At 44.8% G+C, this 27,046-nt stretch overlaps 1 protein-coding gene across 8 annotated transcripts in view; it reads right to left on the bottom strand.

Annotated features, from left to right (window-relative positions):
* Positions 1-27,046, bottom strand: part of scrib (scribble planar cell polarity protein) — a 349,859-nt gene that overhangs the window by 239,495 nt on the left and 83,318 nt on the right. For all 8 annotated transcript variants that reach the window (XM_059971535.1, XM_059971528.1, XM_059971533.1 and 5 more), the window contains exons 5-6: positions 19,447-19,503; positions 11,511-11,574 (exon numbers count right to left, since the gene is read on the bottom strand). In XM_059971535.1, the coding sequence (XP_059827518.1) occupies positions 11,511-11,574; positions 19,447-19,503 (121 nt within the window). The remainder of the gene's footprint in view (positions 1-11,510; positions 11,575-19,446; positions 19,504-27,046) is intronic.

Genomic DNA, 27,046 nt, shown 5'->3' with positions numbered 1-27,046 from the left:
TTAACACTGGCATGTGCTAAAGGTAATGCAGTCGTTATGGGAGATTTCAACATGCAGGTGGACTGGGAGAATCAGGTAGGTGCTGGACCCCAGGATAGGGAGTTTGTAGAGTGTCTAAGGGATATATTTTTGGAACAGCTTGTGCTTGAGCCAACCAGGAACGAGGCTATTTTGGACTTGGTGATGTGTAATGCACAGGAATTGATAAGTGATCTTGAAGTAAAGGAGCCATTAGGAAGTAGTGATCATAACTTGATAAGTTTTTATCTACAATTTGAGAGGGATAAGGGCAGATCAGAGGTGTCAGTGTTGCAATTAAATAAAGGAGACCACGGAGCCATGAGGGAAGAGCTGGCCAAAGTTAAATGGGCGGATGCCCTGGCAGGAAAGACAGTGGATCAGCAGTGGCAGATATTCTTGGGCATAATACAAAAGATGCAAATGCAGTTCATTCCAATGAGAAGGAAGGATTCAAAGAGGGGGAAGGGGCCACAGTGGTGGACAAAGGAAGTCAGAGATTGTATAGCATTAAAGAAAAAGAAGTATGACAGGGCTAAGATGAGTGGGAATACAGATGATTGGGAAAGCTTTAAGGAACAGCAGATCTTAACTAAAAAAGCAATACGGAGAGAAAAAATCAGGTATGAGCTCAGTCTAGCCAGGAATATAAAAGGGGATAGCAAAAGCTTTTTTAGCTATGTGAAGAGAAAGAAGATAGTTAAGAACAATGTTGGCCCCTTGAAGAATGAATTGGGAGAAATTGTTATGGGAAACAGGGAAATGGCAACAGAATTTAATGCATACTTTAGATCTGTCTTCACCAGGGAGGACACAAGCAATCTCCCAGATGTATGAATGGGCCAGGGTCATAAGATATCAGAGGAATTGAGACAGATTGACATTAGGAAAGAAACTGTGATGAGTAGACTGGTAGGACTGAAGGCTAATAAATCCCCGGGTCCAGATGGTCTCCATCCGAGGGTTCTAAAAGAGGTGGCTCAGGAAATTGCGGATGCATTGGTAATCATTTTCCAATGTTCCTTAGATTCAGGATCAGTTCCTGAAGATTGGAGAGTGGCTAATGTTGTCCCACTTTTCAAGAAGGGAGGGAAGGAGAAAACGGAGAACTATCGCCCTGTTGGCCTAACGTCAGTCGTGGGGAAGATGCTTGAGTCCATTATTAAGGACGAAATAGTGGAACATCTAGATGGCAGAAATAGGATTAGGCCGAGCCATCATGGATTTACCAAGGGCAAATCATGCTTGACTAATCTGTTGGAGTTTTTTGAGGGTGTAACAAGGATGTTAGACGAGGGTAAGCCAGTAGATGTTGTGTACCTAGATTTTCAGAAGGCATTCGATAAGGTGCCACATAGGAGATTGGTGAGTAAAATCAGAGCTCATGGCATTGGGGGCAGGGTTTCAACATGGATAGAAAACTGGTTGGCAGATAGAAAGCAAAGGGTAGCAGTGAATGGGTGTTTCTCAGACTGGCTGGAGGTGACTAGTGGGGTACCATAGGGCTCTGTATTGGGACCACAGCTCTTTACGATTTATGTCAATGATTTAGATGATTTAGGGCATTGAAAACTATATCAGCTGACGATACTAAACTGGGTGGCAGTGTGACATGCGAAGAGGACGTTAGGAGAATACAGGGAGACTTGGATAGGCTGAGTGAGTGGGCAGATACTTGGCAGATGTCATTCAATATGAATAAATGTGAAGTTATCCACTTTGGAAGCTGAAACAAGAGGGCAGAGTATTGTCTGAACGGTGTCGAGTTAGGTAAGGGAGAAATGCAAAGAGACCTAGGAGTCCTAGTTCACCAGTCAATGAAGGTGAATGAGCAAGTGCAACAGGCAGTGAAGAGGGCAAATGGAATGTTGGCCTTTGTTACAAGGGGAATTGAGTACAAGAGCAAGGATGTCCTTTTGCATTTGTACAGGGCCCTGGTGAGACCACACCTGGAATATTGTGTACAGTTTTGGTCTCCAGGTTTAAGGAAGGACATTCTGGCAATTGAGGAAGTGCAGCGTAGATTCACTAGGTTGATTCCTGGGATGGCAGGGCTGTCTTACGCAGAGAGATTGGAGAGATTGGGCTTGTACACGCTGGAATTGAGGAGATTGAGAGGGGATCTGATTGAAAGGTTTAAGATAATTAAAGGATTTGATAGGATTGAGGCAGGAAATATGTTCCAGATGTTGGGAGAGTCCAGTACCAGAGGGCATGGATTGAGAATAAGAGGTCAGTTATTTAAAACAGAGTTGAGGAAGAGCTTCTTCTCCCAGAGAGTTGTGCAGGTGTGGAATGCACTGCCTCGGAAGACGGTAGAGGCCAATTCTCTGGATGCTTTCAAGAAGGAGCTGGATAGATATCTGATGGATAGGGGAATCAAGGGATATGGGGACAAGGCAGGGACTGGGTATTGATAGTGAATGATCAGCCATGATCTCAGAATGGTGGTGCAGACTCAAGGGGCCGAATGGTCTACTTCTGCACCTATTGTCTATTGTCTATAACAGGAACATAAAGATTCTGTACCCTCAAAATTTCACCTTTAATTGACTTCCATTTCTGTATTACATCTTTTCCATAAAACAAATTGTCCCAATCCACTCCTAAATCCTTTCGCATCTCCTCAAAGTTAGCCTTTCTCCAATCAAAAATTTCAACCCTGGGTCCAGTCCTATCCTTCTCCATAATTATATTGAAACTAATGGTATTATGATCACTAGACACGAAGTGCTCCCCAACACATACCTCCATCACCTGACCTATCTCATTCCCTAACAGGAAATCCAACACTGCCCCTTCTCTAGTCGGTACTTCTATATATTGCTGCAAAAAACTATCCTGCACACATTTTACAAACTCCAAACCATCCTTTCCTTTTACAGTATGGGCTTCCCAGTCTATGTGTGGAAAATTAAAATCTCCCACAATCACAACCCTGTATTACTACAAATATCTGCTATCTCCTTGCAAATTTGCTCCTCCAATTCTCGCTCCCCATTAGGTGGTCTATAATACACCCCTATAAGTGTTACTACACCTTTTCCATTCCTCAATTCCACCCAAATAGCCTCCCTAGATGAGCTGTCTAATCTATACTGCCAAAGCACCGCTGTAATATTTTCTCTGACAAGCAACACACCTCCCCCTCTTGTCTCTCTGATTCTATCACACCTGAAGCAACAAAATCCAGGAATATTTAGTTGCCAATCACACCCCTCCTGCAACCATGTTTCACTAATAGCTACAACATGATATTTCCAGGTATCAATCCATGCTCTAAGTTCATCCACCTTTCTTACAATGCTCCTAGCATTAAAATAAATGCATTTAAGAAATTCTCCACCTCTTCCTCTCTGTTTATCTCTAACAGTACAAAGAACATTACTGGCTTCTTTTTCTTCCTTGTCCCATACATCTGTTCCTACTCTCTGGTTCCCCTCCCTCCTCATATCTAGTTTAAATCCACTGGAGCCTCTCCAGCAAACCTACCTGCAAGAATATTTGTCCCCTTCCAGTTCAGATGTAAACCATCCCGCCGGAACAGGTCCTACATTCCCTGGAAAAAAGCCAAATTATCTACAAATCTGAAGCCCTCCCTCCTGCACCGTGTCTTCAGCCACGTGTTCATCTGCTCTTTCTTACTATTTCTAAACCCAACTGCACATGGCACTGGTAGCAATCCTGAGATTGCTATCCTGGAGGTCCTGTCCTTTAACTTGGCACCTAGCTCCCTGAACTCACCTTTCAAGACCTCCTCATCACTCTTCCTACCCACATCATTGGTCCCTACATGGACCACGATATCCGGCTGCTCACCCTCCCTCTTGAGAAAACTGAGAACTCGATCCGAGATATCGCAGACCCTGGCACCAGGGAGGCAACAGACCATCCGGGATTCTCAATCTCTTCCACAGAACCTCCGATCTGTCCCCCTAACTATCGAATCCCCTATCGCTACTGCTCTCTTCTTTTCCCTCCTTCCCTTCTGAGCTGAGGGTCCAATCTCGGTGCCAGAGACGCAACCACTGCAACTTGTCCCTGGTAGGTCGTCCCCAACAACAGTATCCAAAACGGTATACTTATTGTTGATGGGAACGGCCACAGGAGTGCTCTGTTCTTCCTGTCTATTCCCCTTCCCTCTCCTGATAGTCACCCAACTACCTGTTTCCTGACTCCCAGGAGTGATCATCTCCTTGAAACTCCCGTTTATTTCTGCCTCTGCCTCCCGAATGATCCAAAGTTCATCCACCTCCAGCTCCATTTCCCTAATACAGTTTGTCAGGAGCTGCAGCTGGATGCACCTTTTGCAGGTGTAGTCATCAGGGACAACAGTGCTTGCCCTGACTTCCCACATACTGCAAACGGAGCATTCAACTGCCCTAACTGCCACCTCCATTACCTCCTCTTCAGCTAATCAGATTAATTAAAGGAGCTTACCCGGCCTTACCTCACTTGGAGTGAATCTCGTCCTCAACCTCTGCTCACTGTTAAAATTCCCTCACTGATCTCAGAGGCCGACTTTCACACGCTTGTGCAGTTGTGCCCCGTTTAAAGCTTGCCTCTGCCTGTTCTCGCCGAAGCCTGATTGAGTAAAGCCTCTCTGCCTCAGTCCACTCCAACGATGGCTGCTACGATGATGGCAGCTGTATATGATGGTCTTTTTTTTTTACACCTTTGGCGCGCTACGTCACATGCCTGCACAGTCCAGCCTCTTTGCCCCAAACATTTAAAAAAAAGTTTCTCTCCGAGCTTCCTTTGCCTGTCCCCTCTCCGCCTTTTGCTTCAATTTAAATTTTTGTGAATTTTAAAGCTTTGTGAAGGGAAGATCATGCCTCACGAGCCTGATTAAGTTTTTTGAAGAGGTAACAAAAATTGATGAGGGTAGGGCAGTGGATGTGGTCTGCATGGACTTTAGCAAGGCACTTAACAAGGTCCCTCACGAGAGACTCATCCAGAAAGTCATGAAGCAATGGATAAGTGGAAGCTTGGCTGTTTGGATTAAAAATAGGCTTAATGGAAGAAAGCAGAGGGTAGTTGTGGAATTAAAGTATTCTGCCTGGAGGTCGGTGACTAGTGGAGTGCTGCAGGGATCTGTCCTGGGACCCCTGCTAATTGTGATTTTTATAAATTACCTGGATGTCGAGGCAGAAGGATGGGTGAGTAAGTTTGCGGATGACGCGAAGATTGGAGGAGTTCTGGATGGAGCTGCAGGTTGTCGAAGGTTACAAGAGGATATAGACAGGCTGCAGAGTTGAGCAGAAAAATGGCAGATGGAGTTCGATAAGTGTGAGGTGATGCATTTTGGAAGGACACTACAGAAGACTGAGTACAGGATTAATGGTCAGTTCCTTAACAGTGTGGATGAACAAAGGGACCTTGAGGTTCAAATCCATACATCCCTCAAGGTCACTGAACAGGTTGATAGGGTAGTTAAGATGGCCTATGGGATGCTAGGCTTCATTAACAGGGGCATTGAGTTCAAGAGTAGAGAGGTCATGTTAGAACATAAAACATCGAACAGTACAGCACATTACAGGCCTTTCGGCCCACAATGTTGTGCTGACCCTCAAACCCTGCCTCCCATATAACCCCCCACCTTAAATTCCTCCATATACCTGTCTAGTAGTCTCTTAAACTTCACTAGTGTATCTGCCTCCACCACTGTCTCAGGCAGTGCATTCCATGCACCAACCACTCTCTGAGTGAAAAACCTTTCTCTAATATCCCCCTTGAAATTCCCTCCCCCTACCTTAAAGCCATGTCCTCTTTTACTGAGCAGTGGTGCCCTGGGGCTGTCCAATTTACCTATTCCTCTTAATACCTTGTACACCTCTATCATGTCTCCTCTCATCCTCCTCTTCTCCAAAGAGTAAAACCCTAGCTCCCTTAATCTCTGACCATAATCCATACTCTCTAAACCAGCCAGCATCCTGGTAAATCTCCTCTGTACCCTTTCCAATGCTTCCACATCCTTCATATACTGAGGCGACCAGAACTGGTCACAGTACTCCAAGTGTGGCCTAACCAGAGTTTTATAGAGCTGCATCATTACATCGCATCTCTTAAACTCTATCCCTCAACTTATGAAAGCTAACACCCCATAAGCTTTCTTAACTACCCTATCTACCTGTGAGGCAACTTTCAGGGATCTGTGGACATGTACCCACAGATCCCTCTGCCCTTCCACACTACCAAGTATCCTACCATTTACTGTGTACTCTGCCTTGGAGTTTGTCCTTCCAAGGTGTACCACCTCACACTTCTCCGGGTTAAACTCCATCTGCCACTTCTCAGCCCACATCTGCATCCTATCAATGTCTCTCTGCAATCTTCAACAATCCTCTACACTATCTACAACACCACCAACCTTTGTGTCGTCTGAAAACTTGTCAACCCACCCTTCTACCCCCACATCCAGGTCGCTAATAAAAATCACAAAAAGTAGAGGTCCCAGAACAGATCCTTATGGGACACCACTAGTCACAACACTCCAATCTGAATGCACTCCCTCCACCACGACCCTCTGCCTTCTGCAGGCAAGCCAATTCTGAATCCACCTGGCCAAACCTCCCTGGATCCCATGCCTTCTGACTTTCTGAATAAGCCTACCGTGCGGAACTTTGTCAAATGCCTTACTAAAATCCATGTAGATCACATCCACTGCACTACACTCATCTATATGTCTGGTCACCTCCTCAAAGAACTCTATCAGGCTTTTTAGACATGATCTGCCCTTCACAAAGCCATGCTGACTGTCCCTGATCAGACCATGATTCTCTAAATGCCCATAGATCCTCTCTCTAAGAATCTTTACCAACAGCTTTCCCACCACAGACGTAAGGCTCACTGGTCTATAATTATCCGGACTATCCCTACTACCTTTTTTGAACAAGGGGACAACATTCGCCTCTCTCCAATCCTCTGGTACCATTCCAGTGGACAACGTGGACATAAAGATCCGAGCCAGAGGTTCAGCAATCTCTTCCCCTGTCTCGTGGAGCAGCCTGGGGAATATTCCGTCAGGCCCCAGGGACTTATCCATCCTAATGTATTTTAACAACTCCAACACCTCCTCTCCCTTAATATCAACATGCTCCAGAACATCAACCTCATTCATATTGTCCTCACCGTCATCAAGTTCCCTCTCAGTGGTGAATACCGAAGAGAAGTATTCATCGAGGACCTCGCTCACTTCCACAGCCTCCAGGCACATCTTCCCACTTTCATCTCTAGTCGGTCCTACCTTCACTCCTGTCATCCTTTTGTTCTTCACATAATTGAAGAATGCCTTGGGGTTTTCCTTTACCCAACTCGCCAAGGCCTTCTCATGCCCCCTTCTTGCTCTTCTCAGCCCCTTCTTAAGCTCCTTTCTTGCTACCTTATATTCCTCAATAGACCCATCTGATCCTTGCTTCCTAAACCTCATGTATGCTGCCTTCTTCCACCTGACTAGATTTTCCACCTCACTTGTCACCCATGGTTCCTTCACCCTACCATTCTTTATCTTCCTCACCGGGACAAATTTATCCCTAACATCCTGCAAGAGATCCTTAAACATCGACCACATGTCCATAGTACATTTCCCTGCAAAAACATCATCCCAATTCACACCTGCAAGTTCTAGCCTTATAGCCTCATAATTTGCCCTTCCCCAATTAAAAATTTTCCTGTCCTCTCTGATTCTATCCTTTTCCATGATAATGCTAAAGGTCAGGGAGCAGTGATCACTGTTCCCCAGATGCTCACCCACTGAGAGATCTGTGACCTGACCCGGTTCCTTACCTAATACTAGATCTAGTATGGCATTTCCCCTAGTCGGCCTGTCAACATACTCTGACAGGAATCCATCCTGGACACACTTAACAAACTCTGCCTCATCTAAACCCTTGGAAATAATCAAGTCCCAATCAATATTGGGGAAGTTAAAGTCACCCATGATAACAACCCTGTTATTATTGCACCTTTCCAAAATCTGCCTCCCAATCTGCTCTTTGGTATCTCTGCTGCTACCAGGGGGCCTATACTCCCTTCCTGTTCCTGACTTCCACCCATACTGACTTAAAAGAGGATCCTGCTACAATACCCACCCTTTCTGACCAGTAATGCCACCCCTCCTCCCCTTTTTCCTCCCTCTCTATCCCTTTTAAAGCACTGAATTCCAGGAATATTGAGAATACATTCCTGCCCTGGTGCCAGCCAAGTCTCTGTAATGGCCACTACATCATAATTCCATGTATGTATCCAAGCTCTCAGTTCATCACCTTTGTTCCTGATGCTTCTTGCATTGAAGTACACACACTTTAGCCCTTCTACCTTACTACCTTTATACCCTTTATTCTGCTGCTCTTTCCTCAAAGCCTCTCTATATGTTAAATCTGGCTTTACTCCATGCACTTCTGTCACTGCTCTATCGCTCCGGGTTCCATCCCCCTTGCAAATTAGTTTAAACCCTCCCGAACCATGCTAGCAAACCGACCAGCAAGGATATTGCTCCCCCTCAAATTCAGGTGCAACCCATCCAATCTGTTGCAACTCTACAAATCTCTGGTGAGACCGCACTTAGAGTATTGTGTTCAATTCTGGTCACCTCATTATAGGAATGATGTGGAAGCTATGGATAGGGTGCAGAGACTTACCAGGATCTTTCCTGGATTGGAGAACAAGTCATGTGATGCAAGGTTAGCAGAGCTGGGACTTTTCTCTTTGGAGCCTAGAAGAATGAAAGGGGATTTGATAGAGGTCTACAAGATTATGAGAGGCATAGATAGGGTGGATAGTCAGTACCTGTTTCCCAGGGCACCAATAGCAAACACCAGAGGGCATATGTTCAAAATTAAGGGAGGGAAGTTTAAGGGAGACATCAGGGGTAAGTTTTTTTTACACAGAGGGTTGTGAGTGCCTGAAATGACTTGCCAGGGATGGTGGTGGAGGCTAAACATTAGGGGTATTTAAGACACAAAAATACAACTGCAGATGCTGTGGATCAAAGAATACGTACACAACGCTGAAAGAACTCAGCAGGTCAGGCAGCATCCGTGAGAAAATAGTAGCCAACGTTTCCAGCCGAGACCCTTCATCAGGAATGGGGGGGGAAGAGAGGGCCGAAGCCCAGTAAATAGAGATAGGGGAGGGGGTAGGGCCTAGAGGCGCCAAGTGGAAAACCAATCAGAGGAAAGATAGGGGAAGGGATAAGCATGAAAGAACTGTAGAGATAAAGAAGCAGGAAGTTGAAAGGGGAGAGAGGCAGAGAGGGACCTGGGATAGGGGGAGGGGGAGGGAATTACCGGAAATTGGAGAATTCAATGTTCATATCACCAGGCTGGAGGCTACCCAGACAGTATATGAGGTGTTGCTCCTCCAACCTGAGTTTAGTCTCCTCATGGCAGTAGAGGAGGCCATGTATGGACATATCTAGATTGGAATGAGAGGTAGAGTTGAAGTGGGTGGCAACCGGGAGGTCCTGTCTATTGTGACGGACGGAGCATAGGTGCTCGACAAAGCGGTTCCCCAATCTGCATTGGGTCTCGCCGATGTAGAGGAGGCTGCACCGGGAGCACCGGATGCAATGGACGACTCCAGCAGACTCGCAGGTGAAATGTTGCCTCACCTGGAAGGACTGTCCGGGGCCCGGAATGGTGGTAAGTGGGGAGGTGTGGGGACAGGTGTAGCATTTGCGCTTGCAGGGATAAGTGCCGGGTGGGAGTTCTGTTGGGAGGGACATGTGGACCAAGTAGTCGTGGAGGGAATGATCCCTGTGAAAAGCTGAGAGGGGCAGGGAGGGAAAGATGTGCTTGGTGGTTTGGTCCTGCTGAAGGTGGCGGAAGTTGCGGAGGATAATATGTTGGATCCGGAGGCTGGTGGGATGGTAGGTGAAGACAAGGGGAACCCTGTCCCTGTTGTGGTGACAGGAGGATGGGTTAAGGGCTGAAATGCGGGAAGTGGAGGAGATGTAGGTGAGGGCATCTTTGATGACGCCAGATGGGAAACCACGATCCTGAAAGAAAGGGGACATTTGAGAAGTCCTGGAACGGAAAGTCTCATCCTGGGAGCAGATGCGGTGGAGATGGAGGAACTGGGAATAGGGAATGGCATTTTTGCATTGGGCAGGGTGGGAAGAGGTATAGTCAAGGTGGTTATGGGAGTCAGTGGGTTTATTGAAGGTGTCAGTGGATAGCCTGTCTCCACAGATGGAGACCAAGAGATCAAGAAAGGGGAGAGAAGTGTCCAAGATGGACCAAGTGAATTTAAGGGCTGGATGAAAGATGATAAAACTGACGAGCTCAGCATGGGTGCAGGAAGCAGCACCAATGAGGCGGAGGAAAAGTTGGGGAGTGGTGCCAGTATAGATTTGGAGCATAGACTGTTCCACATAACCCACAAAGAGGCAGGCATAGCTGGGGCCCATGCGAATGCCCATGGCTACACCCTTGATCTGGAGAAAGTGGGAAGAACCAAAGGAGAAGTTATTGAGAGTTAGAACAAGCTCTGCCAGCCGGAGGAGTGTGGTGGTGCTGGGGAACTGGTGGGGTCTGTTATCCAAAAAGTAGCGGAGGTCTTTGAGGCCTTCTTGATGGGGGATGGAAGTGTATAAGGATTGAACATCCATGGTGAAAATGAAGCGGTTGGAGCCAGGGAATTGGAAGTTATTGAAGAGGTGAGTTTAAGAGCCTCTTAGACAGGCACATGGATGAAAGAAAAATAGAGGATTATGGGGTAGTGTGGGTTTAGTACTTTTTTTTTAAGGATTGTATGGGTCGGCACAACATGGAGGGCTGAAGGGCCCTTACTGTGCTGTAGTGTTCTATGGTTTAACAGATCGTACACCACATACAGTTATAAAGAAAGCATATTTTCTAATTTCAGCTTTCTCAACAGTTATTAAGAGGAATAAAAAGAAAAAAAAAATTAAAAGGCCCACTACAACTAAACCAGTTTAAATGTACACAGGTGTTGGAGCCCATATTGTCCAACAGTGGCATATGGCTGTGACTCACATCACTGAATTCTTATCACCAATCACTGATAGAACTTTCTACCCTGGACTCCTTCTTGCGAAGCACTCCTTGAATCGCATCTTCCCATCAGACCAACTGTGTCTACAGCTGTCTCTCCCCATCTTCTACTTTCTACATCTCCCACCAAAAGACCATGAATCCCACCAGTATCCATCACAAATGTCTCTTCACCTCGCTTTTTCCAGAACGTTCTCTCAACGCCACCATCATCCATCCTGATTGGCTGACACAACATTCCTAAGCTGAACATAATTTCTTTAGCTGAAACCCAAACATTCAATCAGCAGGACACACTACTACAGAAAGCTATTAAATGAAATACCCTGTACCATTATCAGTAAAAATCTAAATGAGCGCATTACAGAAGGTAAACAGATTCAATATGTCTACTTCTGAGGTGACGAGAGGAAGGACAGTGTGTCTGTGGCCTTACAACCTGATGCAGGGGGAAAGTAGGGTAAACAGGTTAATTACCAGCACTTCAAGTTCATTGCTGCCCAGGTCCAACTCTTCTAGCTTCACCAGGAAAGACAGAGATCTGCAGGAGATAGCACACAGTTAAACAGTGTGGAAGACTATTCAGCCCAATTTGTCCATGCTAACTGAAATGTCCACCTGGGCTGGTCCCATTTGCTTAAGAACCTAAGAAATCTTCTGCATATTCTGCGTGGAGGTCGGTGACCAGTGGTGTGCCTCAGGGATCTGTTCTGAGAGCCCTACTATTCATGACTTTTATACATGACCTGGATAAAGAAGTGGAGGGATGGGTAAGTAAGTTTTCTGATGACACAAAGGTTGGAGGTGTTGTGGATAGTATGGAGGGCTGCCAGAGTTCACAATGGGACATTGATAGGATGCAAAAATAGGCTGGGAAGTGGCAGATGGAGTTCAACCCAGATAAGTATGAAGTGGTTCAGTTTGGTAGATCAAATTTGAAGACATAATATAATATTAACGGTAAGACTCTTGGCAGTGTGGAGGATCAGAGGGATCTTGGGGTTCGAGTTCATAGGACATTCAAGGCTGCTGCGCAGGTTGACTTAGTGGTCAAGAAAGCATACACTGCATTGGCCTTCATCAATTGTAGGATTGAGTTTAAGAGCTGAGAGGTAATGCTGCAGCTATATAGGACACTGGTCAGACCCCACTCGGAGTACAGTTGGCCCTCCTTATCCGCAGGTTCTGCATGCATGGATTCAACCAACCACGGTTCGGGAAAACCCGGAAGTTCTCTCTCCAGCACTCATTGTTTCAGCATGTACAGACTTTTTTCTTGTCATCATTCCCTAAACAATACGGTATAACAACTATTTACATAGTATTTACATTGTATTAGGTATTATGAGTAATCTAGAGATGTTTTAAAGTGTACGGGAGGATATGCATAGGTTACCACGGATCGGGATCGGAAAAAAACCCACAAGTTCTCTCTCCAGTGCTCGTTGTTTGAGCATGTACAGAATTTTTTCTTGTTATTATTCCCTGAACAATACAGTATAACAACTATTTACATAGCATTTACATTGTATTAGGTATTGTACGTAATCTAGAGATCATTTAAAGTACAGGCAGTCTCTGGGTCACTAATGAATTCCGTTCCTGAGTCCGTCTTTAAGTCGGATTTGTACATAAGTTGGAAAAGGTACATCCGGTATTATTTAGTGTCAGTTAGTCAAACGTTTGTCTCAGCATATAGTATATATTTTACCTTTCTATGCATATAAAACTTAAGAAACGTATGCATTTCAAAATTAAACCTCTTGCTTAGAAATAATTGTAGCTTTCATCAGGGCAGGGCCTTTCACATGCTCCATTATTCTCACTTTATCCTTTGTTCCGACTGTTGACCGACTATAGCCTAACACTTTTCCGATGACCGATGGCATTTCACCTCTTTCCGATCGCTTTATAATTTCCACTTTATTTTCAATCGTGATCATTTTCCGTCGACTGAACAGACACACTGCGGACTCAGCAGCAGCCACGGGCACCGGGTCCTGAGCTCCCCTGGGTCCTAAAGTCCACCCACACTAAAACGGGTTAAATAAGGGACTTGAGCAGCCGCGTTTTTTGGTATCCGCGGGGGATCCCGGAAACAATCCCCTGCGCATAAGGAGGGCCAACTGTACTGTGCTCTGTTCTGGTCACCTCACTATAGGAAGGATGTAGAAACCATAGAAAGGGTGCAGAATCAAATATCACTGTGATGATTGTACGCTCCAGTATCAATTGTTTGGTGACAATAAAGTAAAGTAAAAGTAAAGAAGAGATTTACAAGAAGGTTGCCTGGATTGGGGAGCATATCTTATGAGAATAGGTTGAGTGAACTCAGCCTTTTTTCCTTAGAGCAACACAGGATGAGAAGTGACCTGATAGAGGTGTATAAGATGATGAGAGGCATTGATCATGTGGATAGTCAGAGGCTTTTTCCCAGGGCTGAAATGGCTAGCACGAGAGGGCACAGTTTTAAGATGCTTGGAACAAGGTACAAAGGAGATATCAGGGGTAACTTTTTTTTTTTACACGGAGAGTGGTGAGTGCGTGGAATGGGCTGCTGGCGATGGTGGTGGAGGCAGATACGATAGGGTCTTTTAAGAGACTCCTGGACAGGTATACAGAGCTCAGAAAAATAGAAAGCTATGGGTAACCCTAGGTAAGGACATATTCAGCACAGCTTTGTGGGCCGAAGGGCCTGTACTGTGCTGTAGCTTTTCTATGTTTCTAAATCTAAGTTCAAGTAAATTTATTATCAAACACAATCTTGAGATTACTTTCCTTGTGACAGATACAGTATATCCAGGAACCTTAAGAGAATCAAATATCCACACCTAACAGGACAGACAGTCAATATGCAAAGGACAGCAAACTCTGCAAATATTAAAAAAATGATTAATAATAAACAAATAAGCAATAAATATTAATGACATGGGATGAAAGGTTCTTGAAAGTGAGTTCCTTGGTTCTGGGAACAGCTCAGTGAAGTTGAGTGAAGTTATACGCTCAAGAGCCTCATGGTTGATGGTAATAACTGATCAGGTACTTGACTGTGTGGGGTCAGAGGCTCTTATACCTTTATCGTGATGGCAGTAGTGAGAAGAGAGCGTGACCTGGGAGGTGACTGGGCAGTCCGTCACAGGTAAGTATATGAGCAGCAGTTGGACATCTGACTCATCAAGCCTGTTCTGCCATCAGTAAGATCACAGCTTATCTTTCCGGGGATTCAGATCGACCTACCTGCCTCTTCTCCCATAACACTTTATTCCCATGCTGTACAAAAATCTCTCTATTTTAATATCTATCTTAAGACTAGTCTCTACTGCCTCACTGCACAGAGAATTCCAGATTCACGACTCTCTGGGAAAACCCTCAGCTCAGTCATAAATGCTAGGCCCCGTAGCCAGAAGCCATGACCCTCCCTCATTCTGAACTTGCCAGCCAAGGAATTGTCTGCCTTCATCTGGTCTTTTAACCATCCCAGAATGCAGTATGTTTCAATGAGCTCAGTCTTACGCTTCCAAACTAGACATCTTTTTCAAGGCAGTTTCTAGAGTAGGTTACATGGTTGGTACAACGTTGTGGGCTGAAAGGCCTGTAATGTGCTGAAGATTTCTATGTTTTACTATGCCTCTCTAAACCATCCTGTCCAAATGTCTTTTTTAAATATTTCGAACATATCTGTCACAAACTCTTCCTGTGGCACCCAACTCCAGAAACCAACCAGCCTCTGTGTGGAAAAATTCAAATTTCTGTTCAAATAACACACACAAAATGCTGGTGGAATGCAGTAGGCCAGGCAGCATCTATAGGAAGAAGTACAGTCAACGTTTTAGGCCGAGACCCTTCGTCAGGGCTAACTGAAAGGAAAGATTGTAAGAGATTTGAAAGTCGTGTGGGGGGGGGGGGTAGGGGGAAATGCAAAATGATAGGAGAAGACCGGAGGGGGTGGGGTGAAGCTGAGAGCCGGAAAGGTGATTGGCAAAAAGGGATACAGAGCTGGAGAAGGGAAAGGATCATGGGACGGGAGGTCTGGGGAGAAAGAAAAGGGGAGAGGAGAAACCAGAGGGAGATGGAGAACAGGCAGAGTGATGGGCAGAAAGAGAGAAAAAAGGAGGGGGGAAAAACTAAATATATCAGGGTTGGGGTAAGAAGGGGAGGAGGGGCATTAACAGAAGTTAGAGAAGTCAATGTTCATGCCAACAGGTTGGAGGCTACCCAGCCGGTAAATAAGGTGTTGTCATGCCATCAGGTTAATGCCCCTCCTCCCCTTCTTACCCCATCCCTGATAATATTTAGTTTTCTCCCCCCCCTCCTTTTTTCTTCTCTCTTTCTGCCCATCAGTGCCTCCCATCCCATGATCCTTTGAGATCTCCCCTCATTCTCCTGAACTCCAGGGAATACAGCCCACAAGCTGCCAGGCGTTCCTCACATGGTGAGCCTTTCAATCCTGGAATCCTTCTTGCAAATCTTCTCTGAACCCTCTCCAATGTCAGTATATCCTTTCTAAAATAAGGAGCCCAAAACTGTACACAATAATCCAAGTGTGGTATCACGAGTGCCTTACAAAGCCTCAACATGACATCCCTATACCTCTAGAAATGAATGCCAACATTACATTCACCTTCTTCACAACCAACTCAACCTGGAGTTAACCTTTAGGCCCATAGGCCCCCCAAGTCCCTTTGCGTCTCTGCATTTTGAATTCTCTCCCCATCTAAATAATAGTCTGCCCGTTTATTTCTTCCACCAAAGTGTATGACCACACACTTTCCAACATTGTGTTTCATTTACATCTTTGGGCCCATTCTCCTAAACTATCTAAGTCTCTCTGCAGGTTGTTTCCTCCACCTAAATCCACTAATACCATAGTCCAAATCCCCACATCGACCCCTGTGGAACTCCACTGGTAACCGGCAACCAGCCAGAATAGGATCCCTTTATTCCCACTCTCTATTTTCTGCCAACCAGCCAATGCTCCACCCATAGTAACACCCCTTGTAACACCCCTAGTAATTCCATGGGCTCTTATCTTGCTTAGCAGTCTCATGTGTGGCACCTTGTCAAAGGCCTTCTGAAAATCCAAAGACACCACATCTACTGCATCTCCTTTGTCAGCCCTGCTTGTAATTTCCTCAAATAATTGCAGTAGGTTAGTCAGGCAAGATCTTCCTTTCAGGAAACCATGCTGGCTTTGGCCTATCTTCTCATGTGCCTCCAGGAACTCCGTAATCTCATCCCTAACAATCGATTCCAACAACTTCCCAACCACTGATGTCAGGGTAACAGATCTATGGCTTCCTTTCTGCTGCCTCCCACCCTTCTTAAATAGCAGAGCAACATTTGTAATTTTCCAGTCATCAGCAACAATGCCAGAATCTATCGATTCTTGAAAGATCATCATTAATGTCTCCACAATCTGTCTAGCTACTTCCTCCAAAACCCGAGAGTGCATTCCATCAGGTCCTGGAGGTTTATCCACCCTCAGACCATTAAGCTTCATGAGCACCTTCTCAGTTGTAATTTTCACTGCACAAACTTCACTTCCAACACTCTTGAATGTCTGGTATACTGTAGGTGTCTTCCACTGTGAAGACTGATGCAAAATACGCATTCAGTTCCACTGCCATCTCTGCATCTCTCATTAAAATATCTCCAGTGTCATTTTGTATTGGTCCCATATCTACCCTCGACTCTATATCTACCCTATACTTAAAAAAGCTTTCAGTATCTTCTTTGATATTAGTCGCCAGCTTCTTTTCATAATTCATCTTTTCCTTCCTAATGACTTTCTTAGTTTCCTTTTCCAAGTTGTTAAAAGCTTCTCAATCCTCTATCTTCCCACTAGTTCTGGTTTCCTTTTATGCCCTCTCTTATACTTTTACTTTGGCTCTGATTTCACTTTTCAGCCACAGAAGTGTCCTTCTTCCATTTGAAAATTTCTTCTTATTTGGAATATATCTGTCTTGCACATCCCTCATTCTTCGCAGAAACTTCAGCCATTGCTGCTCTGCTGTCCTTCCTGCAAATGTCCCTTTCCAGTCAACTTCAGCCAGTTCCCTTCTTACACCATTGTAATTTCCTCTATTCTACTGAAATACCGACACATTGGATTTTATTTTTTCCCTCTCAATTTTCAATGTGAACTCGATCGTATTGTGATCACTGCCCCTAAGGGTTCCTTAACCCCCAAGGGTCTCTCATCATCTCCGGATCATTGCACAACACCCAATCCAGCACAGCCAATCCCCTAGTGGGCTCAACAACAAGCTGTTCTAAAAAGCTACTGCTTAGACATTCTATAAATTCTCTCTCTTGAGGTCCAGTACTGATCTGGTTTTCCCAATCCACTTTCATGTTAAAATCACCAATGATTATCATGACATTGCCTTTCTGACACGCCTTTTCTATCTCCTGCAGTAATTTGTAATCCACATCCTAGTTGCTGTTTGGCGGCCTTTTACTCTTGCCATTTCTTTACTCAACCTATACAGACTCTACACCTTCCAATCCTATGCCATCTCTTTCTAATGATTTAATATTATTTCTTACACACAGAGCAACATCACCCCCTCTGTCTACTAACCTATCTTTCTGATACACCATATATCCTTGGACATTCAGCTCCCAATGGCAGCCATCCTTCAGCCAAGTTTCAGAGGTGGCCACAACATCATATTTGCCAAACTGTTGCCAAATTTCAGGGTCGTCCATTTTATTCCTTATGCTGAGTGCATTCAAATACAAAACCTAGTCCAGTATTTGTTGCTTTCTGTTTTAACTGCACCACACCTCTATTGCCCTGTAACTCATGCCACTAACTGTGATTAAGCCTCATTTCCTGTCTGTTCTTTCTATAATCTCTGTTGTACGTTATCTTTTATTTATTTCTGTTTTCCCCTTCCTCAACCCTATCACTCCGGTTCCCATCCCCCAGCCAAATTAGTTTAAGCCTTCCCTAACAATTCTCTTAAATGTGCCCACAAGGATATTGGACGCCTTTGGGGTCAGGTGTAACCTTTTGTACAGGTCGTACCTCCCCCAGAAGAGGACCCAATGATTCAGGAATCTGAAGCCCTGCCCCTCTACACCAATCTCTCAGCCACACATTAATACACCTGATCACGCTATTCTTGTACACACTAGCACGTGGCACAGGCGAGGTCCTGCTTTTCAGCTTCCTACCTAACTGCCTGAAATCTCTCTTCAGGACCTCCTCCCTCTTTCTACCTATGTTATTAGTACTAAGACTTCTGGCTGTTCACTCTCTTCCCTTCAGAATACCCGGCACCCGATCCGAGACATCCTATACCCTGGCAACACACCATGTGGGTATCTCTGTCAGGCTGACAGAGCCTCCTGTCTGTTCCCCTCACTATGGAATCCCCTATGACCACTGCTTTCCTCATCTTCCTCTTTCCCTTCTGCACCACGGAACCAGGCTCAGTGCTGGAGACCTGATCACCATGGTTGTCAGTACACAGCCAAACAAAACAATATTCCTCAGGACCAAGGTGCACAACAGTACGGATAACTCACACACGACACACAATATTGCCAGAGATAAGATGCATTTACAGCACAAGTTAAAAAGTAAACAGTATAACACTACTGCCGCTTCACGTGTGGTGGCAGGGAGTTCAGTAGTTCTGAGCCTGGGGGAAGAAGTTGCTTCCCATCCCAACAATCTTGCCCTAATGCTACCGTACTCCTGCCTGATGGCAGAGGGTCAAAAAGACTGTTAGACGGATGGGAGGGATTATCAACAATGCCAAAGGCCCTGCATACACAATGCTCCTGGCAAATACCTTGGACATGTGGAAGAGAGACCCTGATGATCCTCTTCACGGTCCTTGCCCATCCTTTGTAGGGCTTTGCGGACTGACGCCTTCCAATTCTCATACCAGACAGTGATGCAGCTGTTCACACTCCTGCATAAATTTGGTTAGAAGGGAGGAGGGGGAGCACTCGTTCTCTCAATCTCCTCAAGAAGTGGAGATGCTACTGTGCTTCCTGGAGTAAAGAGGAAATGTTAAGGGACCAGGTGACAGTTTCAATATTGTGTACACTCCCAGAAATTTACCCTTCCGGTCTGATTTAAATCTTTCCTCTCTCAACTTAATCCTCTGCATATGTGTTTCAGTTTTCTCAAGCTCAGGAAAAAGACCATCTGCAGCCCTCATGATTTCCAAGGACTGGCATGGTTTACTGTAGGTAGTAATATGGCGCAGGACAGAGTCAAGGGTTTGGGAAGAGAGCAATGTGGAAGAGTACAGAGCTAAGGTTGGCACAGTCTGTCGATGAGAGCAAATGGTAGAGTACAGAGTCAAGACTGGCAGTTTGCGGATGCCAGCAATGTTCTGTAGTACAGAGTGCAGGCTATTGGATGACATTGAAAACAATGGCTCATACTCACGTTGGCAGTGTCTTTAGAAGGTTCTCCCGGAGTTCCAGTGTAACCAGGTTCGATAAGCTGCAGAAGGCATAGGTGAGCGTGGGTTAAAAATATCCCATCACACATGGCCAAACAGCAAGGAAAAACATACAGTATGAGAACAGTGAGACGTTATAGAAAACTACAGCACAGAAATAAGCCCATCCAGTCCATGACAAACGACTTAAATTGCCTTGTCCCATGAATCTGCACCCAGAACAGAGACCTCCATACCTCTCCCACCTATGTACCTATCCAAACTTCGCTTGAGCATTGAAATCAAAATCACATCCACCACTTGTGTTCCATACTCTCATATCCCTTTGACTGAAAAGGTTTCTCCTCGTTCCCCTTGAACATTTCACCTCTCACCCTCAATTCTTCATCTTTAGCTTAAGTCTCACCCTAACAGTGGAAAAAGCCTGCTTGAATTAACCATATGTATATCCCTCATAATTTTGTGTGCCACTATCATGACTCACCTCAATCTTCTAAGTTCTAGAGAATAAAGTTCCAACGTAATCAATCTTTCCTTATAATGCAGATCCTCCCACCTTGGCAACATCCTTGTAAATTTTCTCTGTACTCTTTCAATCTTATTTACATCTTTCCAGTGTGTAGATGACCAAAACTAAATACAAAACTCCTAAATTAGGCCTCATCAATATATTACACAATTTCAACATAACATCCCAACCCCCTGCATTCAATACTTTGATCTATGAAATCCAAGGTGTCTAAAAGCTTTCTGAAAGACTCAATCTACCTGTGACACCACTTCCAATGAAATTGCCAGACCCCTGTGTACTACCACACTCAGTGCCCTACCATTCACTATGTGAGACCTACCCTGTTTGGTCCTCCTCATACTTGTCTGCTTTAAATTCCATCCACCATTTTTCAGCCCATTTTTCCAGCTGGTCCAGATCCTGCTGCAAGCTTTGATAGACTTCTTCGGTGTCCGCTACATCCCCAATCCTCATGTCATCCGCAAATATGCTGACCCAATTAACCACATTATCATCCAGATCTTTGATGTAGATGACAAACCCAGTACCAATCCCTGTGGCACACCACTAGTCACAGATGTCCAGAGGCAACCATCTACTATCGCAAATCCAAACTCCAATCCAAATTAGTGCCTCAGGGCAGCACAGTAGTGCAATGGTTAGCAAACACAGACGATCCAAGTTACTTTCCCGCTGCTGCCTGTAAGGAGTTTGTACGTTCTCCCTGTAATCGCATGGGTTTTCTCCGAGTGTTCTGGTTTCCTCCCATAGACCAAAAACATATGGGCTGGTAGGTTAATTGGTCAGTGTAAGTTGTCCTGTGATCAGGCTAGGGTTAAACTGGGGGATGACTGGGCAGCATGGCAAAAAGAGGCAGAAGGGCCTACTCCGTGTTGTATCTTAATAAATAAATAAACATTTAAAATGTCAAGCAACTGAACTTTCTTGAGAAACCGCCTGTGAAGGAACCTGTTAAACATCCATGTAGACATTCACTGCCTTGGCTTCATCAACACTTTGGTAACATTCTCAAAAAAGATTCATTAGACACAGCTTACCTTGCACAAAGCCACAATGACTATCCATAATCAACCCCTCTATTGAAATACATATATATCCAGTCCTGCAGAATACCTACCAATAATTTTCCACTTCTAAAATCAGGTTCATCGGCCTAAAACTTCCTGGCTCATTCTTAGAGACTTTCTTGAGCACTGGAACAACAATAACTATCCTCCAATCCTCCTGTACCTCACCTGTCACTAAGAATGGTTCAAATAGTTCTGCTACAGCCTCTGCAATTTCTGCTCTGCTTCCCACAGAGTCCAAGGGAATACCTGTCAGACCTTGCAGAACTGTTCAGCCTAATTTGCATCAGGACATCAACCACCACCTCCTCTATAATCCGTCTGGGGTTCATGACCTACCTGCTGCTTTGCCTCATTTCTATAAGCTCTGTGTCCATCTCCTAAACAGTACAAATGCAAAAAATCCATTTACGATCTCTCCCATCGTAGATTACAACTTTGATCTACCAAAGGACCAATTTTGTCCCTTGCGATCTTTTTGATCTTAATATGTCTGTAGAACCTCTTGGATTGTCTTTCGTCTTGTCAGCCTGAACAACCCAATGCCTTCTTTTAGCAGTATTCTCTTGCATTTCTCATACTCAAGCACCTCATTTGTTCCTACCTGCTTATATTTGCTATGCACCTCCTTTTTTTTTTCCTAACCAAGGTCTCAATGTCTCTAGAAAACCAAGGTTGCCTAAACATGTTATTCTTGCCTTTTATTTAACAGGCACATACAAGCTTTGCACCATCAAAATTTCACTCTCAAAGGCTTCCCACTTACCAAGTACACCTATGCCAGAAAACCTCTGGTCCATTGAGCCTGCTCCGCCATTCAAAAAGATCATGGCTTATCTGACCATGGATTCATCTCCACAGTCCTGTATCAATCCACACTTGCCAAGTCCTTTCCACTACCATCAAAACTGACTTTTCTTCAATTTAGAATTTCAACCAGACCCATCATTTCCCATAATTATCTTCAAACTAATGGCATTATGATTACTATATGTAAAGTGTTCACGAACACAAACTTCTGTCACCTGCCCTGTCTCATTCCCAAATACCAGATCCAGTATTGAATTCCATCTCATTGGGACTTCTATGTACTGATTAAGGAAACATTCCTGAACACATTAGAATCGAGTTTCTTAATTTAGTCCTTTTATAGTATGGGAACCACAGTCAATATGCAGCAAGTTAAAATCACCGACTAGAAACCTTATATTTCTTGCAATAATATGCAATCTCTACAAATTTGATCCTATAAGTCCCACAGGCTTCGGAGGGCTAAAAAGGAGGCACGGTTACTCCAGCAAAAAAGGTGAAGCAGAGTCCTAATGGATTCGACAGATATGTTAAGAGCAAATGGATTTAAAGGGGCAAAATTGGTCATCTAGAAGATCAGAATGGTAACTCATGCGTGGAGCCAAAACAGCTGGAGGAAATTTTAAATAGATTTTAGGCATCTTTATTTACTCAGGAGATGGGCACAGAGTCTATAGAAGTCAGGCAAAGCAGCATCAATTTCATGGACCCTGTACAGATCAAAGACGAGGTGTTTGCTAACCTGACGCAAATAAATGTGCGGACTATTTTCTAAAGAGGAAGAAAATCTAAACATCTGATTTGCAAAGGGACTTGGGAGTCCTTGTGCAGGACACCCTAAAGTTTAACATGCAGGTTGAGTTGGTGGTGAGGAAGGCAAATGCAACGTTAGCATTAATTTCAAGAGGTCTAGAATACAAGAGCAAGGATGTGATGCTGAGGGTTTATAAGGCACTGGCAAGACCTCACCTTGAATACTGTGAACAGTTTCAAGCTTCTCATCTTAGAAGAGATATGCTGGCATTGGAGAGGGTCCAGAGGAGGTTCACAAGGATGATTACACGATGAAAGGGTTATCATACGAGTAATGTTTGATGGCTTTGGGGCTGTACTCACTAGAATTTAGAAGGATGAAGAGGGAATTTATTGAAACTTTTCAAATATTGAAAGGACTAGACAGAGTAGATGTGGAAAAGGATGCTTCCCACAGTGGGCAAGTCTAAGACAAGAGGGCACAGCCTCAGGAAAGAGGGGCATCCATTCAAAAGTGAAGCGGAGAAATTTCTTTAGCCAGAGGGTGGTGAATTTGTGGAATTTGTTGCCACATGTAGCTATGGAGGACAGGTTGTTGGGTGTGATTAAGGCAGAGATAGAAGGATTCTTGATTGGACACAGCAGCAAAGGTTTCGGGGAGAAGGCCGGGAAATGGGGTTGAGGAGGAGAAAAAAAGGATCAGCCATGATTGAATGGTGGACCAGACTCGATAGGCTAAATGGCCTAATTCTGCTCCTATGTTTTATGGTTTAAATCAAGGTGGATAAATCCCCAGCACCTGACAATGTGTTTTCTCATAACCTACAGCAGGCAAGTTCAGAAATTGACAGGGCTCTAGCACAGATACTTAAATTGTCCTCAGTGACAGGAGAGCTACCACAGCATTGAAGGATAGCCAATATTGCTCCACTATATAAAAATGCTCTAAACATAAACCAGGAAATGAAAGGCTGGTGAGTCTGACATCACTTGTGGAAAAGTCATTGAAAAGTATTCTAAGGGACTAGATATATGGGTACTTCGATAGATGTGGACTTATTAAAGACAGTCAACACAGATAGGGAGAAGGTTCTTGGGAAACTGAAAAGTCCGAAAGTGGACAAGTCGCTGGGACTAAAAGGTGTGCATCTCAGGGTTCTGAAAAAGATGGCTTGTGGAGGCATGATCTGAAAGAAGAGGTCCTGAAAGAAGACTACAGGGAGTTAGAAAGGAAGTTGAAAAGCAGGACCTCAAAGGTAGTAATCTCAGGATTACTGCCTGTGCCATGCGGCAGTGAGAATAGGAATAAAATGAGGTGGAGGATAAATGCGTGGCTGAGGGAATGGAGCAGGGGGCAGGGATTCAGATTTCTGAATCATTGGGACCTCTTTTGGGGCGGGTGTGACCTGTACATAAAGGACGGGTTGCACTTGAATCCCAAGGGGACCAATATCCTGGCAGGCAGGTTTGATAGAGCTGATGGGGAGGGTTTAAACTAGTTTGGCAAGAGGGTGGGAATCAGAATGTGAGTGCAGGGATTAAGGTAGAAGGACAAGGGCATGATGCTAAGAGTTCTGAGTTGATGAGGGACAGGCAGGGGACATAATTGTAGCCAGATAAAGGGGTTGAAATGTGTCTATTTCAATGCTACGAGTATTAGGAACAAGGAGGATGAACTTAAGAGCATGGATTAGTACGTGGAACTACGATGTTGTGGCCGTTACTGAAACTTGGTTGGAGAAGGGCAGGGTTGGATGGTGCAGGCCCCGGGGTTCATGTGTTTTAAAAGGAATAGGATGGGAGGTAGAAAAGGTGGGGGGGGGGGGGGGGAGGAGGAAAGAGTGGCATTGCTGGTCAGGGATAGTACCACGGCTATAGAAAGGGAGGACGCTGCAGAAGGAGTCGGTCCTTCTGAGTCGGTCTGGGTGGAAGTCAGAAATAGGAAGGGATCAATCACTGTGCTGGGAGTAGTCTATAGGCCCCCAAGTAGTCCTCGGGACACCGAGAAGCAGATAAGCAGGCAGATTTTAGAATGGAGCAGGAAATACAGGGTAGTAGTTATGGGTGATTTCAACTTCCCTCATATTGATGGGCACCTCCTGAGTGCAAGGGGGATAGATGGGGCTGAATTTGTCAGGTGTGTTCAAGAAGGATTCCTGACACAGTATGTGGACCGGCCGACAAGAGGAGAGGCCATACTGGATCTGGTTCATACTGGGTAATGAACCTGGTCAGGTGACAGACCTGTTGGTGGGGGAGCATTTTGGTGAGAGTGTCCACAACTCCCTTAGCTATGGAAAGGGATAAAATCAGATGAAATAGTAAAGTGCTTAACTGAGAAAGGGCTAACTTTGAAGGGATGAGGCAGGAACTAGCAAGAGTAAATTGATGTTCAAAGGGGAGAGCACAGAAGTAATGTGGGAGAAGTTTAGAGATCACTTGAGCTGGGTTCAGGATAGGTTTGTCCCACTTGGGCAAGGAAAAAATGGTAGGAAAAGGGAACCGTGGCTGACAAAACATGTGAGGCAACTCGTCAAGAGGAAAAAGGAAGCATATGTTAGATACAAGAAGCAGGAAGTAGGAGGGGCTCATGAGAAATATAGGGTAGCCAGGAAGGAGCTAAAGAAAGGAGAGCTCGAAGAGGGCATGAGAAGGCCTTGGCATGTAGGGTTAAGGAGAACCCCAAGGCATTCTATGCGTAAGTGAACAATAGGAGGATGAAGAGAACAAAGGTGGGACGGCTAAAGGATAAAGAGGGCAACATGTGCCTGGAGGCAGAGGAGGTTGGGAAGGTCCTAAATGAATACTTTGCTTCAGTATTCACAAGTGAAGAGGATCTTGATCAGGATGAGGTCGAAGTAGAGCAGGCCTATGTGCTGGACAGTGTGGAGATTAAGGAAGTAGTAGTACTGGATTTTCTAAAAAACATCAAGATTGATAAATCCCCAGGGCCAGATATGATATACACCAGGTTGTTGTGGGAATTGAGAGAAGACATCACAGGAGCATTAGCCATCATCTTTGAATGCTCTTTGGCTGCAGGGGAAGCGCTGGAGGACTGGAGAATGGCAAATGTAGTTCCCTTGTTTAAAAAAGGTAATAGGGAGAAACCTGGGAACTATAGACCGGTGAGTCTTACGTCAGTGGTATGCAAACTACTGGAAAGGATTCTTAAGGATAAGATCTATGAGCATTTGGAAAAGTACAGTCTACTCAAGGATAGTCAACATGGCTTTGTGAAGGGAAGATCGTGCCTCACGAGTCTAATTGAGTTTTTTGAAGAGGTAACAAAAGAAAAATTGATGAGGGTAGGGCAGTGGATGTGGTCTACATGGACTTCAGCAAAGCATTTGACAAGGTCCCTCATGAGAGACTCATCCAGAAAGTCATGAGGCATGGGATAAGTAGAAACTTGGTTGTTTGGATAAAAAATTGGCTTAAAGGAAAAAAGCAGAGGGTAGTTGTGGAAGGAAAGTATTCTGCCTGGAGGTCGGTGACTAATGGAGTGCCGCAGGGATCTATCTTGGGACCCCTGCTATTTGTGATTTTTATAAATGACCTGGATGCAGAGGCGGAAGGATGGGTGAGTAAGTTTGCGGATGACACGAAGATTGACAGAGTTGTGGATGGAGTTGTAGGTGGTCGAAGGTTACAAGAGGATATAGACAGGCTGCAGAGTTGGGCAGAAAATGGCTGATGGAGTTCAATCCGGACAAGTGTGAGGTGATGCAGTTTGGAAGGACAAACCAGAAGACTGAGTACAGGATTAATGGTCAATTACTTAAGAGTGTGGATGAACAAAGGGACCTTGGGGTTCAAATCCAGACATCCCTCAAGGTCAAATGGAAGATAAATGGAAAGGCAGGTAGTTTTGAAGTAGAGAGGTTACAGCAGGACTTAGATGAGGAGAATGGGCAAAGTAGCAGCAGATGGAACACAGTATCTGGAAGTGCACGGTCATGCACTTAAGGTAGAAGAAATGAAAGGTTGACTATTTTCTAACAGCGGGAAAAATACAAAAAAGTGAGGTGCAAAGGGACTTGTGCAAGGTTCCCAAAAGGTTAATTTGCAGGTTGGTCTGTGGTGAGGAAGGCAAATGCAATGTTAGCATTCATTTCAAAAGGACTAGAATATAACAGCAAGGGTGAAATGTTAAGAATTTATAAAGCACTGGCGAGGCCTCAGTTGGTGGATTGTGAGCAGTTTGGGGCTTATTATTTCAGAAAGGATGTGCTGAAACTGGAGAAGGTTCAAAGGAGGTTCACAAAAATGATTCCAGGTTTGAATACTTTGCCATATGAAGAGCGTCTGATGGCTCTGGGCCTGTATTCACGGTAATTCAGAAGAATGAGGGGTGACCTCATGGAAATCTATCGAGTGTGAAAGGCCTTGATAGGGTGGATGTGGAGAGGATGTTTCCTA

This window comes from Hypanus sabinus, chromosome 6 (genome assembly GCF_030144855.1).
Source record: "Hypanus sabinus isolate sHypSab1 chromosome 6, sHypSab1.hap1, whole genome shotgun sequence".
Lineage (NCBI taxonomy): Eukaryota > Metazoa > Chordata > Chondrichthyes > Myliobatiformes > Dasyatidae > Hypanus > Hypanus sabinus.
Note: the sequence above shows the minus strand (reverse complement) of the source record. Positions and strands in the feature narration are given on the sequence as shown.